Source organism: Peromyscus leucopus, chromosome 6 (genome assembly GCF_004664715.2).
Source record: "Peromyscus leucopus breed LL Stock chromosome 6, UCI_PerLeu_2.1, whole genome shotgun sequence".
NCBI lineage: Eukaryota > Metazoa > Chordata > Mammalia > Rodentia > Cricetidae > Peromyscus > Peromyscus leucopus.
Genome location: NC_051068.1, coordinates 83,437,657 through 83,453,489, shown reverse-complemented (window position 1 = coordinate 83,453,489; position 15,833 = coordinate 83,437,657). Strand labels below are relative to the sequence as shown.

General features: G+C 42.9%; 1 protein-coding gene across 1 annotated transcript in view; it reads left to right on the top strand.

Annotated features, from left to right (window-relative positions):
• Positions 1-15,833, top strand: part of Fam102b (family with sequence similarity 102 member B) — a 54,174-nt gene that overhangs the window by 13,801 nt on the left and 24,540 nt on the right. Inside the window, exons 2-3 of the mRNA XM_028879330.2 lie at positions 9,580-9,700; positions 14,358-14,387. Coding sequence (XP_028735163.1) covers positions 9,580-9,700; positions 14,358-14,387 — 151 coding nt within the window. The remainder of the gene's footprint in view (positions 1-9,579; positions 9,701-14,357; positions 14,388-15,833) is intronic.

Below are 15,833 nucleotides of genomic sequence, written 5' to 3'. Positions count from 1 at the left end.
CACCATTTTAGTAACCTGCAGGATAGTTTCACTGCTTTAAAAATGTCAGCTCTGCTTCCCACTTCAACCACTAACATGCTTACTTTCTTCCTTATTTTGCCCTTTCAAGCATGTACCTAGCTGGACTCACAGTAGACAGCCATGTCTTGGGTTTCTGTTGCTGTGATGAAACACCATGACCAAAACAACAAGTTGGGGAGGAAAGGGTTTATTTGGCTTACACTTCCACATTGCTGTTCATCACTGAAGGAAGTCAGGACAGGAACTCAAACAGGGCAGAGACCTGGAGGCAGGAGCTGATGCAGAGGCCATGAGGAGTGCTGCTTACTGGCTTGCTTCCCGTGGCTTCCTCAGCCTGCTTTCTTGTAGAACCCAGGACCACCAGCCCAGAGATAGCACCGCCCACCATGGGCTAGGCCCTCCCCCATTTATCTCTAACTGAGAAAATGCCTTACAGCACATCCCATTGCCTCTTGTACATGTTACCTTTGTACTTCATCATTTTTCAGTTTCCCAGCAAAGTAGCAGAAGGCACAGACATTTGTCATGTGGCCTCTAGTCTCCACGGGACAGAACATCCTCTGCTGTTCCCTCCAGAATACATTACGCTCATCCCAGTTGACGCACCTGCATAGGCAGGCAAATTCCCGCCCACAGCCCATCGTTTGCGTTGGGATCCACAGTTGGTGGAGTCCATCCTTTGGATTTTCACATGTGTAATGCTATCCACTGTCACACCTGTGGAATAGCTCACTGCTTCAATAGCCTTGTGCCCAGCTGCTCACCCGTTCTCCTTCCCTCCAGCCTCTGGCCCCTTCATGATCTGCATGGTTTTCCCTTTCTCAGAATGCCATAGCCCATAAGTGGATTTTCATTTCCTATATCCTTCCATGGTTTTTACCTTATTGAATTTGGGATTTTTTGTTTAGTTTTTCTTTTATTAAGTTTTCCTAGACTGTGATATATATTCCCAAACTTCCAGTGTGGGACCTTTCCTTAGATTATTCTGGATTTTTTTCCTATTGCATTTTTATGCATCATATATACCTATATTGTTCTGTCTAGAAAGTGTGGAAGTGATGCTAAATGGAGCTTATAGTTACAGAAAAATAAATTCATTTTCTTCAATGAATTTGACAGTTTTTTCGATTGCACATGAAAGTAATGTACAGTATTTTTCTTTCTTGTTGATATTTTCACCTAGCATAATATCCTCTAGGCCACATTACTAATGGGTAAATATCCTTCCTTTAAAAGAAAATGCAGTGTGTGTGTGGTGTGTGTGTGTGTGTGTGTGTGTGTGTATCTGTGACATTTTCTTCATTCTTTCGTCTGTTGATGGACACATGGGTTGTTTCCAAATCTTGGCTATTGTGAACAATGCTGGAACAAACATGGATTGCAGGTGTCTCTTGAAAATACTAATTTCAAGCCATTGTGACCGCACTTGTCCATAATCCAGCACTCGGAAACCTGAGACAAGAGGATTATGAGTGCAAGGCCCAGCCTGGGCTACACAGCAAGACCCTAACTTCAAAAACCAAAAAACTAACAAACCAAACCAAAGAGCCCTGATTCCATCTGCTTTGGATACATACCCAAAGATATGTATGGTTGCTGGGTCATGTCATGGTTCTATTTTTAACTTTTTGAGGAACCTCCATACTCTTTTTTTATAATGGCTTTACCAAAACTATGTATATATACCAGAGTTCTCTTTTTTTCTACATCCTTATCAGTATTTGTTATATTTTAACTATTTAATAACAGCCACTTTAGTTAGTGTGGGTATCATCTCATTTGTGTATATATGTATGATTCTCTGATATGAGTGGTGAGCACCTCTTCATAAACTTGTTAGCCAATTGTACAAACATTTTTGAGAAATGATTATTCAAGTCTTTAGCCCATTTTTAATCAAGATTTTTTTTAATGTTGCTATTATTGAGTTGTGAGTTCTTTATATGTTTTGGATATTAACCTCTGATTACATGCATAGTTTATAAATTTTCTTCCATTCCATATAAGGAATGCATTTTCTCATGTGTATGTGCTGTGTGGGCATGTGTATACATTTTCACATGTATTAAATACATGTGTGTCTTCATCAGGATATCAGTCAGTCACTGGATGCAGCTCTTTTCTTACATGAAGCTGTAGAGGCTTTTTGTAATATTTATAGCAGATTTAAATAAGCAAGTATTCAGCTAACACTTATTTGAGTACCTACTATGTGCCAAGGAATGCTGTGTTTTATATGAAATTCTCCTTGGAACAATTCAGGGCAATAAAGAATTGTCGGCTGACATCTTGGTTTACATTCAATTTCATTCTTTACCTCATGATGAGAGGTGATCCCTTCTGTCCAGGTCCAATCCCTAGTTATGGTCTGGGCTCTATTGTTTCTGACATTCCCAGAGATCGGTATTCTCTGGCACCATTACTCATATATCCACCCAGATGGTCACTTGGTCCCTACACTGTTTTTCCCCATTCGTACTGAAGCGTGCTTAGCTTTCCTGCATATGTTTAAGCAAAATCTTCCCCATGTCGTGTCCTCGGTTGGATGCAGCCGTAAATGTCTCCACTCTCGCTTCATTCCTAGCGGATTTGAAATGAGTTGCCCACATCTCCGTATCTGTGCCCCATAGTAATCCACTTCAATCCCACTTTGTCACCAAAACTTCAGTCGCCAGCCTTATGGGTGGCTCCTTTTCGCCCTCTGTCTCATCTGACCTCTCGGCCACATTTGACATTGCTGAGCAGAGCTTCTTAAAGCAGCTTCCGGTTGCCTTTGCTGGCGCTCGAGTGCCCCTTCCCCTCCTGTAGACACTCCGTGGCCTCCCCTGCCTCTCCCCTGCTCTGATATTGGGGGCTTGCAGGCTATCCTCGGCCCTTCCTCCTTCGCCACTCTCCCCAGATGGCCTCGTCCTCTCCCATGGTGAAGACTCGCGTTCATGATTCCAGTCCTTTCTCCTGAGTTCTCTCTAGGTACCTGTCTGCCTACCCAGTGTTTCCAAGAAGGAGACTCTAGGACTGGGCTGTTGTCTCCCTCCCTGCCTCACCCACTAGTAAAATGAATCAGTGAATGAGTAAATAAAGCTAGACCTCCTTCTGTTCCGTTTTTCTGATGCTGTTACTGCCATGCATTTACTCAAGCCAAAAAAATGCTGCTGGAGTTGACAGATCCGTGGATCTGTAGTGTTGCAATTAAAAGTCAGTTTTACAGATCTAACTGATCCTCACAGTCTTAAAATACCTGGTTCACAAAAGTTCCTTCTTTGTCAGAATCTATGTGTCTTTTAAAATAGATAGATCGTCATTAAATCAAGAAAAGAAATCTCTATAAACTTGGCCATTATTTCACTTCGGCAGGCAAATTTGAGTGGACTTAGAAGTACATGTATCTTTGAAAATGACAGCCTCTAACATTTATTATCGAGCTACACTGTACCCCAGGCGTTGTTTGGAACAGCGTGTAATAATGTATTTGGTTTCCCTGAGTTCCCATTGGGGGGTAGGTACGGATCTCAGAGAAAGCACTGTAGATATGAGCAACTGGAGAATGTGCCAGAGGACAGCTGGCAGCTGACTGAGGTGGGGTTTGAATCCACACAAACCAACGGTGGGTAAGCGGCTAACCTCCAGCTGTACTACCTGACCAACTGCTGACATTCCTCATTAGCTCTTCGTTTTCTATCACTGTTGCTGAAAGGTGTAAAATGTCTTCAATAATCAGGACACGGAGCCATTCTAAACATGTGCCTAGAGTCCACATTTGCTGGTTACTGGAAAATAATGATGACATTAGAATAATATTTAGTCACAAAGATTGGCTCCATCCACTTCCATTCCAGTTTATGTTGGAGTTTTCAACAACATTCCCGATTTCCTCTGATTCTTTGAAATATAAACAATGGCCATAGCAGCCTTCTCTTCTTCTGAGTCCTCTACTTATTCCATGTTCATTTCAGCAGCTTTATCGTGTTATCTTTGAAATGTTTGGTTTTCCACAGTGTCCACACAAATCACATTCCTTTGCGCTCTCTCTAGACAGTGGTTGAGCAACCGTCAAACTCATAGGAAGTTAATGACTCACCTAACAGAAAGCAGTTACTAATGTGACTTTTGTCTCAGTTGCCAAGGAGTTTGCGTGGGTTTCCGTGGTAACCCATCAGTATAACAAATGTCACACACTAACTGCAGCTTTTTGGATTTGTTTAGTTTGGACAGCTTTTTCCCAAGGTCTGTGTGTACACGGGAAAGATTACCAGAGAAAAATCTGAGTAATCGCCTTAGGAACACAAATACACTTTTTTTTGTTTTAGGGGTTTTAGGGTTTGGGGTTTTTTTTTTTGTTTTTGTTGTTTGTTTGTTTGTTTTTGAGACAGGGTCTCTGTAGCCCAGGCTATCCTCAAACAAACTCACTTAAGTTTTTTGTTTTGTTTTTTCCCTGCCTTGGTTTCCCAAATCCTTGGATTACAGGTGTGAACCACACTCTCAGGTAGAGACCTGGGGGAAGCAGATTTAAGCAGGGACCATTAAGGAGGCTCTTAAAATAATCCAAGGAAAAGATGCTAAGAATCTGAATTAGGATAGTGATGCTAGATGCAGGAAAGGAATTAATTTCTGGATAGTTAGAAAGTGATGGGCAGGAATTGGTAGTTGGACAGTTTCTCTCTGTTCCTTTACTATTGTGCTACAGTGTTTATGGTGTGTAGGCTCTGGTGTATTGAAAGCACTCAGCAACTGCTGTGGACATTTTCACTAAAGGGAAAGTCAGCAGGTAGAGGTGGAAATGAGAAGCATATTTTCCTCTGGAAGATCTAATATCTTTATTAAAACCCATTCCTTACATGCTACAACCCTGCCCACACTTACATTGCTATTCCCAAGTCTACCAGACTTCCTGTTGGTTTCCCACCCTCTAGATAAACTAGATAATATGAAATAAACTAGATAAATATGAAATACTTCCCACTTAATTGTTTTCTAAGGACAACAGGTACGTGCAGAGTGCACTTGGTGTCTTTAATTTCGTTACTCAGGCCGAAGCTGCCCTCTGTTTGTGCAAATGATAACATATGAGATTTGGTACATGAAATCATTATAAAGATGCCACCTTGTAAGGGTGTTTTAAACTAGATTTTAAAATAAAACTAGTGTGTGTTTCTAATTAGTTTAGTTGGGGAATTACTGATATTTCACAAACAAACAAAAAGCTACAAAACATAAACCAAGGTTTGGGGGCTTTGTAGTACTCGTGCTTTGGTTTTTATTTCTGACATAATTCCTAGAGTATTTAGCTTAGTAACATTTTAAGGTGCAACTGTAATTTGGACCCAGATGTTCATGTGGTAAAGGCTTGTTCCCAGCGTGGCGCTATTAGGAGGTAATGGAACCTTTAAAAGATGGAGCCAAATGGGGGGTACTTAGGGTCATTAGGAACCATGCTCCCAAAGGGATTCCTGGCCCGTTCCTTCCGTTTGCTTCCTAGCTGTGAAGGGAGGGGCTTTTCCTCCACCTCACACTCCCACTACACTAGGCTGCCTGGCCCCAGACCCAGAGCGACCCAGCCAGTCAGTCCCAGACCAAAACCCCGAAGGAAGCCTCTTCTCTTTGGAAGTTGATTTGACTCAGAAATGGATGGTAGTGACAGGAAGTTGGCCCAAATGAGGTTATTTGATTTTCGTATATTAGACAACAAAGAATATTCACCAGGTGAAAACTTAAAACAATTAGAAATAATGGCTTTCAGTGTTAAATATTTTTCTTTTAAAGATGGTCTTGGAGTCTAGCCCAAATTGGTGTCCAGCTGTGTTCCTCCTCCTTCAGTCTCCTTCTGAGTATTAAGATTACAGGCGCGGGTCACGGTACTGGCTCTCCCATGTGTAACTTCCTTCCGTTTTGAGATTTTTCAGTACTTAGTAATATTCTCAGTTTTCCAGTTCTTATTTTAACAAAGGTTAACATGTTCATAGTTCAAAGCCTACATACCAAGCCCTTGGGAAAACTGCAGTCCTCAACATCTGTCTGTTTCTGATACACCTAAGAAGGGAACATGCGGGAGATTGAACGTCTCGTCTTTTCTCCCTGCTCCTGCCCTTCCCCTCCCCCTCCCCTCCATGCTGCTCCTTTTGCAGGGTAAGAGCTAGTCAGCAGGAAGCCTGGTTGTACAGTCTGTGAAGGCTGGCCTCTGGGCTATGAGAGAGGTAGAGGGAGTCCAAAGCAACAAACGGAAGGCCCAGCCCAGTAGTTTGGTTTCCATGAACATGTTTTAGGGGCCTGTGATCTTGTTGTTGTTTTAAATACCATGTTAGTCCTGTGTAGTCGATGTGATTTCTTTTTCTTATTACATGTATTTGTGCGTGTACATGTGTGCGTGTGCATGCATGTGCCTGAGTGTGAAAATGGATGGCAAAGGACAACTGTGAGGGTTGAGCCATCACTCCAGCCCATAATTTGTTTTCATTTGAAAACTTCTCTTCTTCCAGCACCAACTGGAAGTTTGGTTGAAGTTGCTTTTTTTTTTTTTTTTTTTTTCTGTTCATTTTGATCTGTTTTTCCTGGTAAGAGCTTCTCCTACCATGCCAGCCTAGATATAACTGCAGTTCTGAAGCTGGTGAAGCTCTGTGCAGATGGAGGGTACTTGGCATCTTGGGTTTTTACTACAGGCTGAGATGGCTTGGACCATTTTGTTGGGCACCTTAGTCTCATTAGAATTTTTCCGATGAATTCATGCGTGTTTCCAGCATTGCCGGAGCTAGCTGGAGAAGAAGGGCCAGTGCCCATTCATCTTCCTCTCCTCCGCTCACTATTCTGTCATGCCACTGAGACCTGCCCTGGGGTCACATAGGCCAGAGAGTCATCTTCTCCCCCCCCCCCCCTCCGCCCTGTCAGGAGCATAAAGCTGAGCTTCCTGCAGGAGTCGGGGTCTGGCCGCTTCTAAAACAGCTTTCAATCGGCCCTCTACCTTTGGTCCTTCCTTCATTTTATTTCAGAACCAATTAAAAATTCCACTCTTGGCTTTCAACGTTAACAGTGTCAGGTTCAGATTTCTTTGGTTGCTAAATTAACTACCAGTTGTCTGTCCCTGAATACTTGTTTTTGTCTTCCTCTGAGATGTTGCCTTTTAAAAAATTGATGTTTAAGAGAGAAAGTTAAAGCTATCTTTAGCTAGAAGTTTATATTTTCTAAGGACAATAAACTAGCATACTTTTTAAAAAATATTTAGAACAATATTTTTCGGGCGGTGGTGGCACACACCTTTAGTGCCAGCACTCTGGAGGCAGAAGTAGGCAGATCTTCAAGTTCGAGACCAACCTGATCTACAGAGCAAGTTCCAGGACAGGCAGAACTATACAGAGAAACCCTGTCTCGAAAAAACCAAACCAAACAAAAAATATTGTTCTTGATAGCTGATCCCGCACTAGTGGTGTTAGTGACAGGAACAATCACGAATTCCTGAAGGCCCCAGGTCACCAGTATATCTGCCTGCCTTTCTTGGGAGCTCCAGGCACATGGCTGATGCCTTCAAGTCTTGGGACCCAGTGATGCTGAGAGGGAAACAATAATTTAAAATCCTATGGGTGTTTGTTTGTTTTTTTATTATTATTTTCATGATTTTTTCTGGGCGTTTTAAAAGTTTGCTTATTTATAAAACCAAACTCAGTGATCTTAATACACATTCGTTTATTCGCAGAGGCAGCTAAAAGTTGCCACACTACTGCATTCACCTTATTTGTCCTTTCTCCAACCTTTATCTAAATTGTTGATCTCACTCATCAGTCTCTGTTGCCCCAGAGAAGTGATCCAGCTGTGTGCTTTCTTAAGAAAATCAGCCTCATCACATCTGTGCTCTGGGGACCATCACAGAGGAGGGGTGGGGAGATGAGGAGATTGCAAGTCAGAGGCCAGGGCGGGCTGGGCAGAAAACAGCGGTTTCTGGTCTGACAGGATGATTGCCATCTTGAGCTCCCAGCAGCTCTGTTTGCCTGCGCACAATCAAGCCAGTCAACATCCGAGCATGGAGTGGGGAAAGACTCAAGATCCCGAGGAGCCAGGGGTGCCACTTCTGGGACATGGGGTGTTCGTTTACTTTAAGGCTATGGTTCCTGGTAGGTCATTTGTGCTTCAAGATGAACCCTACACCCATGAGTGTATGAGCTGCACAAACTGGATTCAGTTGGTTATTTTTTTTAAAAAAGACATGAAGTTGGGAGGTAGGAATAGATGGGTGTGGGAGGAATTAGCGGGTCGGGGGGAGGAGTGAATATGATCAATATACATTTTATATGTACATATGAAATTCTCAAGAATTAATACAAATATTGAGGCCAGATGTGATGTGCTTAGAAGGCAAGTTGAGTTGATCTCTTGGAATTCAAGGCCAACCTTGTCTACATAGTTCTAGCCAGCAGAACTATATAATAAGACCCTGTCTTTTAAAAAAAATGCTCTCTTGCCTCTATTAAATGGACTGATGAGTAAATCTAGAGAACATTCATTCTTTGCTTTATCCATTTTGCACATTCATGACCACCACCCCCCCATTGTCTCTCTTCTTCTGGAAGTAGAATAATTATGTTTGCTTTCTAAGGCTAAGTCCCTTGGACCTACACAGAACAGCAAAGAGAACAACTCGTACAAAAGTCAGGAAACTTGAAAGAGGAAAGTTGTTGGAAAAACAGCAGAGTCGGGGCTGTGGACGAAGGGCTTCAGAGTTAAATGGGCTTGGCTTGCGTCTGATACCTGCACTCACCACCTAAATAACCGTGGTTTTAACTCCCCTCCTGTGCTTAAATTCCTGGTATGTGCCTTGAGGGAAAGGCCAGCTACATTCTAGAGTTGGTGTGAGATTAAAGCATCATGTTGTGAACTCTGAAATGGTAGTTCATGTTGCTAAAATAGAGAGAAACTTAAGAGTATTTGTGTGTATTTCTGTCTCTTGCACAAGGTTAGTCCTACAAGGTTAGGAATGCTGCCCTTCATCTTGTATTTTAAACATTTAGACGTGTACCCAACACACAGAAAGTAATATACATTGAATGAGTGGTGAAGAGTCACTTTAAACTGATTGACAGGTAAATTAACTACTTTGCATTTCTAATGGCCAATTATTCCTGTTCCACTGCTTGCAAATACTGGCTTGATGAATTGATATGTATTCCTGTGTGTGCTTGAGTGTGGAAGCCCAACATGATGGCACGTGGCACCTGAGATGCTCAGTGTGGAAGCCCAACATGATGGCACGTGGTACCCTGAGATGCTCTGTTCCTGATGTGTAGAGTCAGGCTGTCTAGCTGAACCCAGAGCCTGCCGTTTTGGCTAATTTGGCTAGTCAGCTCACTCCAGGGAGTCCCTGTCTCTCAAATGGTGGGATGGCAGGCGCCTGACTTTTACTTGGTCCACACCCCAGTCCTGTGTTGTGGAATGGTCATTTTACGCCCTGCGCCGTCTCTCAGCGCCTGCAAATACTGACATCTATATAACTTCGTGTTGTAGACGTGAGTGAAATTGAGAGTGCTTTTCACATAGTAATTAATTGGCTTTTCGGTTTTTGTTTTTTTCCCTATCCAGGGAGGTGGTGCAAGCAAACTGTGTTCGCTGGAGAAAGAAGTTCTCATTTATGTGCAAAATGAGTGCCAGTGCCTCCACTGGCATCCTGGATCCTTGTATCTACAGAGTGTCTGTACGGAAGGTATAAAAATAGCCTATTATTCCTCCTCTTTCAGAAACCGTAATTAGCTGCAGTCACTGACTCACTTTATTTAGATCTGCTTTAACGGTCGAGCTGTAACTCCACGCTTACAGCAATAAATTACATGTCTATGGAAAATCTGGTGGCAAACCTGAGGTTGTTACTCAAGAATCAAAAAAAAAAAACTTTCTCTCAGAAATACTGTACATATGAGTGTTATCCGCATTTGGAGTCGTTTGGGAGTGTCCATGTCTGTAGCCTGTCATTTATCAATTCCTACTCTTTACTTTTTTTAACTTTTTTAAAATAATATTTTCATAAAATTCTCTGAAAATTTCGTACGATGTATTTTGATCATACTTACACTCCTCCCAACTGCTACACACGCTCCCTTTCCACCCTCACTGCCCTACCCACCTGACTTTGAGGTTTCTTTTCATTTATTTTTTCAATCCAGTTCAGTTTCTATTGGCCACCTGCTCTGGGGAATGGGGCCGGTCCTGGAGTGTGGTGCATCATTACAGAAAACTGACTGTCCCTCTTCCGGTAGCTTTCAAATGCCAGTATCTCCCCAACCAGTCAGCTAGGAGCTGGACTTTATTTTTTTTCCCCACTCCCCACTTCAGGGGCAAATTAGGACCGGTCTAGGCTATGACACATGACCCTGCCTTGAAAAATAAAAACCCAGCTGTGCATTTTACATTGTATACACTGTTTCCCCCTGATTCTTTCTGAAACAGGCTCATTTTGTAGCTCAAGCCAGCCTGGAACTCACCTGTAGCCTGGACTTGTCTCAAACTCATGATCCTCCTTGCCTCTCCCTCCCAAGTATTGGGATTACAGGCATGCTACCCAGCCCAGCTTTATATATTAAAAAAATATATATATTTTAAGTTATCAGAGTACATGTATATGTTGGCAAAGATAAAGACTTAGGATGAGAAATGCAAGTCTTTTCGCTCTTTCCCACTCTGGTCCTGCATCTTTCCGTATCCGATTAAAAAGCTATATTCTTAGATTTGTTATCCCATGTTTTGAATGAATTGATAGCAGTATGATGTGCATGGCTTTATTCTAACCTTTTTTATATTGCTTAATACACTCAGAATATAACAAATACATGTGTACAGAAATGATCTTACAGTTTTTAAAACTTTATGAAAATAGTTGTTTGGAGCAATCGTAACTGAGTGGAGGCTTCTGCAGAGGAAGTGTGGTACAGCGAGGGCAGACATGCAGTTGTACCAGCCTGCCTTCGAGCCCCAAGCATGCCCCTTACCGACTGCCAGACCTTAGGCAATCATGACTTTAAATCTCTACATCCAAATAAGGCGTTATTCCCTGATTCTTCGTGAATGTAGAGATTAGCTGACGAAAGAAGCCAACTTCACCTTGCTGCTCTGACTCTGCCGCCCTTTCATTGAAACCCTTCTGAATGGAGTTCTAATCATGATGCTTGAAGGACGGTGAGCTAGTCTTTGGATTTTAAGGGAAAAATATATAACCAGCTTAGAGTAAAGCCTGACTACGAATTAAATGATCTCAAACTCTAGTAAAGCTGCCAGAGACCGTAAGTACCAGTTGTACTAGGTCATACCTCAAATCAACCCTTTCTCATTTTATAGGGCTTTGGCATATTCATTAGGACATGTTCGCTTCCTTTTGCGGTGATAAATACCATGGCCAAACCAACTTGAGGAGGGACGGGTTTATTTAGTCTTACAGCGTACAGCGTGAAGAGAAGTCAGGGCGGGAACTAGAGGCAGGAACTGAAGCAGAAGCCATGGAGGAACTCTGCTTACAAGTTTGCTCCCTGTGGCTTGCTCAGCCTGCTTCCTTATACACCTCAGCCCAGGGTGGCACCCCCCGCAGTGAGCTGAGCCATAGCCCTCCCACACACACACACACACATACACATATACATCAATCATTAATCAAGAAAATGCCCCCATAGGCCTGTCTACGGGCAATCTGATGGAGGTATTTCCCCAGTTGAGAAACTAACCAGCACAAAATACGTATGTTAAACTGCTAAAACAGACCCCAGAAGTCAAAGGCTTAAACAAAATGGTATAGAAGTTGCTTCAGAACCTGAGATAAAGAGAGTAGCTTCGCCACCTTTAGCATATGGTTCCATCTTTAGATCTAAGGGGGCAGCTCCAGTCTTGTTCTCTCTTGACTGGTAACATAGGGACAGACATGATACAAAAGGGGTGCATGTGTCTTTTGTACACATCCCTCTGGTTAAAACTTAGTTGTGTGGCCACACCAAGCGGAAAGGCCATAGTTGGGTGGCCAGTAGGTTCTAACATGTCAGAAGAGAGGCTGGTGAGTCACCAGTGGTCTTCTGTTTGTACTTGAGTATGCAAGGCAGCATAGTATGCAAGTCTGTTCTACGTAACCTTCCCTGAGTATTGTATAAAGGAAAGGTCAGAGATCTCATCTATTTAAACATGTTGACCATTGCAGGGGGGGGGGGCCCGGGAGTCATAAGCAAAGTCACAAATTAGGGGAAGCTACTTGTGACTCATGTCAAAAAAAACTGATGAATATAGAAAGAGCACCTCTACACAGTGTAAAAGAGTCAACAGCACTTAGGGGAAGGTGACAGCTGACAATCTGCCCCCCCCAAAAGAAAGTATTTCAGACGTACAATATACCCAGTCTTAGGCAAATTAAAACTACAGATAGACACCATTTTTATCTACAGATCTGATAAAGACCAGTTTGGTAGTGAACCCTGTTGCCTAGACACAGTCACCAATCAATAAATCTGTTAGTGCCATCCATGTGCCACATACTGGAGTCTGGGAAGATGAATGAACTGGAACCGAGTTCAGACCACTTACATCTTACTCTCTGGTGAGAATTGGGTAACAGAAAGCAGAGTTTATCAAATTCAACTTTAAATGTCACACATAAAAAACCATGGGGAAACAGAGAATAATTTAGGAAAGAGCGATTGGCTTAGAAAGTTGAGGAGACATCTCTGCTCTTTGCTCCCACCCCAGTATTGGGGTGACAGGCACATGTGGCCACACCTAGCTTTCTAAATGGTGCTGGGCATCTGAACTATGTAGGCCTCATACTCTACAACAAGCACTCTTTCCAACCCAGCTGTGTCTCCCCAGCACATTTCTGGTTGGTTGGTTGGGTTGGTTGGTTGGTTGGTTGGTTAGTTGGCTTTGGGGAGAGGGACCTCATGATCTTCCTGCCTCTACCTCCCAAGGGCAGAGAGTATAGGTAGACCACCATGTCTGATTCATTGGCAGATTTTAATAAGGAGACTCATGATCTTTTATAAGACCATGCTGCTGCTGCTATGGTGGAAAAGTTGGCTTTAATATCTCAAAGTAGAAATGCTTAGGTTTGGGGGTAGTGGTTTTGACTATTACCAGAGATGGTCGTTATTAGGGGCAACCAGATACCCAACTAAAAGTACAGGATTCTATGACATGGACAGCAAGAGCAGATACTTAAGGTACAGCTAGCATTCTTTCTGCAGAAGCTAAATCAAGACGTGGATGCAGGAGAGGGGAGACGGGAGGAGCAGCAGCCAGGGAAGCAGAAGGGAAACGAGGCAGATGTGGCATCAGGAAGGTCTAAAGAGGGAAGAGATGGGAGAAAGGAGGTAAGTGGGCAAGCCCATCACACACGGATGAGAGGCTAAGATGGAGACAAGGAGCTTTTAGCTTTAACAAAATGAAGATCGTTAGGAATCTTGAGCTACTAGAGAGGGGAAATGAGGACAAATCCAGTTTGAGAAGGTTGAGTAGAACAGAATGCAGCAGGTAGAGGCTGATGTCTTTTGAATGTTTTTTTTTTTTTTCAGTTCTTCTCTCATACATTACATCTGGACCTCAGCTTCCCCTCCCTCCATTCCTCCCAGACCCCAGCAATCAGAAGTCTTGAATTTTGACCATAGAGGAACAGCAATGAAAATAATCATGTTGAGGAACAAAGGAACACCTCGAGGACTTTTCCTTGTGTTTAAGAATGGCACTGTTAAGGGATGTGAAGTGACCCAGTGAAGAAGACATTCTGATAATTCATATGGACTAGAAATGGCGGCAGGAAAGGGAAAGAGCAGCCGGCGTTCATAAGTAATAACAGAGCTCCCTGGAGACTGTTGCAAGGTAGAAGTGGTAGATAGCGCTTCAGTATCAGACTTGCAAAAAATAAGCAACAGTTCTCTCAGTAAAGATGTTTTTCATTTCTGTTTTAGAGCGCGGAATTTTGTCCATGATAATAGAAGGAAACCGAGTTCACAGTGTGGGCACACATTGTTCTAAGTGCTTACACTTAGTCCTCACAGATGTGCCCTGTCCTAAACTCAAAAATGTGGCCCAGAGCCCTGGCTGAGGGAAGCTGAGGCGAGATATTTGAGCTCCAGGAGCTCAAGGCCAGTCTGCACAATGTGAAGAGATTCCATATCAAAAACTGACAAAAGAAATAAAATTGGAAGCAAAGTAAAAATTTTGATAATTTTTAGGATGTTGTTATTGATTTGAATAGATGGATTTAAAATTGGCCTATTTTTATTTTCTGTGACATATACTAGCATATAAATGTCTACTTTAGAATCCTGTAACTTACATTTAATCTTAAATTCTCCCTTCGTCATACAGTGTCCTTATGGTGTTTTCTGTATTTGCAGGAATTAAAAGGTGGTAAAGCTTATGCAAAGGTAAGCAGATGTTCTCTAACTCTTTTTGTAATTCAGAACATTGTTACTGTAGTCTGTAGGCTTTTAATTGTTACTCAGACTTGACTCATTTTAAGTAAAGCAAATTGGAGGTTGAATAATTGGGACAATAAAGTATTGCAACATTCTTTTGGGGGGCTGGAGAATGGCTCAGTGGTGAGGAACACTGGCAGTTCTTCCAAAGGACCCAGGTTCTTTTCTAGCACACAAATGTGACTGTAACTCTGTAACTCCCGTTCCAGAGGACCCCAACCGCTCTTCTGGCCTCTTCGGGCCCTGCATGCTCATGGTACACAGACATACAGGCAGACAAAATGGCCACACACATAAGAAAAATAAATGGAGCTCTTTCTTTTTTTTTTAAGAAAAAAAACATAATATTCTGAGAGCTTGTTAGGGGCTGTTACCTTTTTGTCTTAGCCTCCCTACTAGAGAATGTTCCATGATTTTCATGAAGTTATAGCTTACTGATGGCACAAACCAAGTAGATATGAGATATTGCTACTCCAGAATTGGTTAATCCACTGACTAATAAAGAATGTGGTCAGGAATCCATCATCCCCTTCCCTTCTGTAATGACCTTATTCTTGGTCAACACTGAACATCAGGTGTCTAGTTTAGGCCCAGGCACAGCGGGAGAGGGGCTGCCTCTGGCAGCGAGAGCTTATGGAAGTTAGGTGCTCTTGACCGCCCTCACTTCCTGAGTGAAAGGCAGCCAGGCCATCAGCAGGGGGATGAGACCGGAAGAAGTACCGGAGCATTAAAGGGGAGAGAGTGTGTGGAATGGCAGGTGTTGATAACAGTGATTACGTAAGTCACACGTGTCTTCACATGCTCACTCAGATATGTCTGCATGGACCTACCCTGGCCTCCGTCCTGTGCTGCCCCACTGGAAGGCAGGAAGACCGGGCTGACCCTGAAAACCAGGCAGCGGTTGCCTGTGTCTTGCTGTGCGCCTGACTTACTACATTGAGCTTACATAATTCTCTGAGCCATTGTCTTTATTCTTTCCTACCAGTTAAAAACTACTGAAATAGGAGGAGCAGGGCTGTCTCTGACTCTGTTGCCTGCTTTGGGGACCCTTTCCTCCTACCAGGTTGCCTCATCCAGCCTTAATAGGAGAGCAGGTGCCTGGTCTCGCTGCAACTTGACACACCATGTTTGGTTGATGTCCATGGGAGGCCTGCCCTTTTCCGAAGAGAAGTGGAGGAGGAGATGGGAAGAGGGGGTGACTGGGAGGATTAGAGGGAGGGAAAACTGTGATTGGGATGTAAAAACAAAACAATTAATAATTAATTTTAAAAACCCTACTGAAATAATGCTCCAGTCTGCAATTAAAGCCATCCTCTTGCATGCCCCTGAAAGTGGTCTAGAGAGATGGCTCATGTGGACAGAGCTGGCTGCACAAGTGTAAAAACCTGAGTTTAG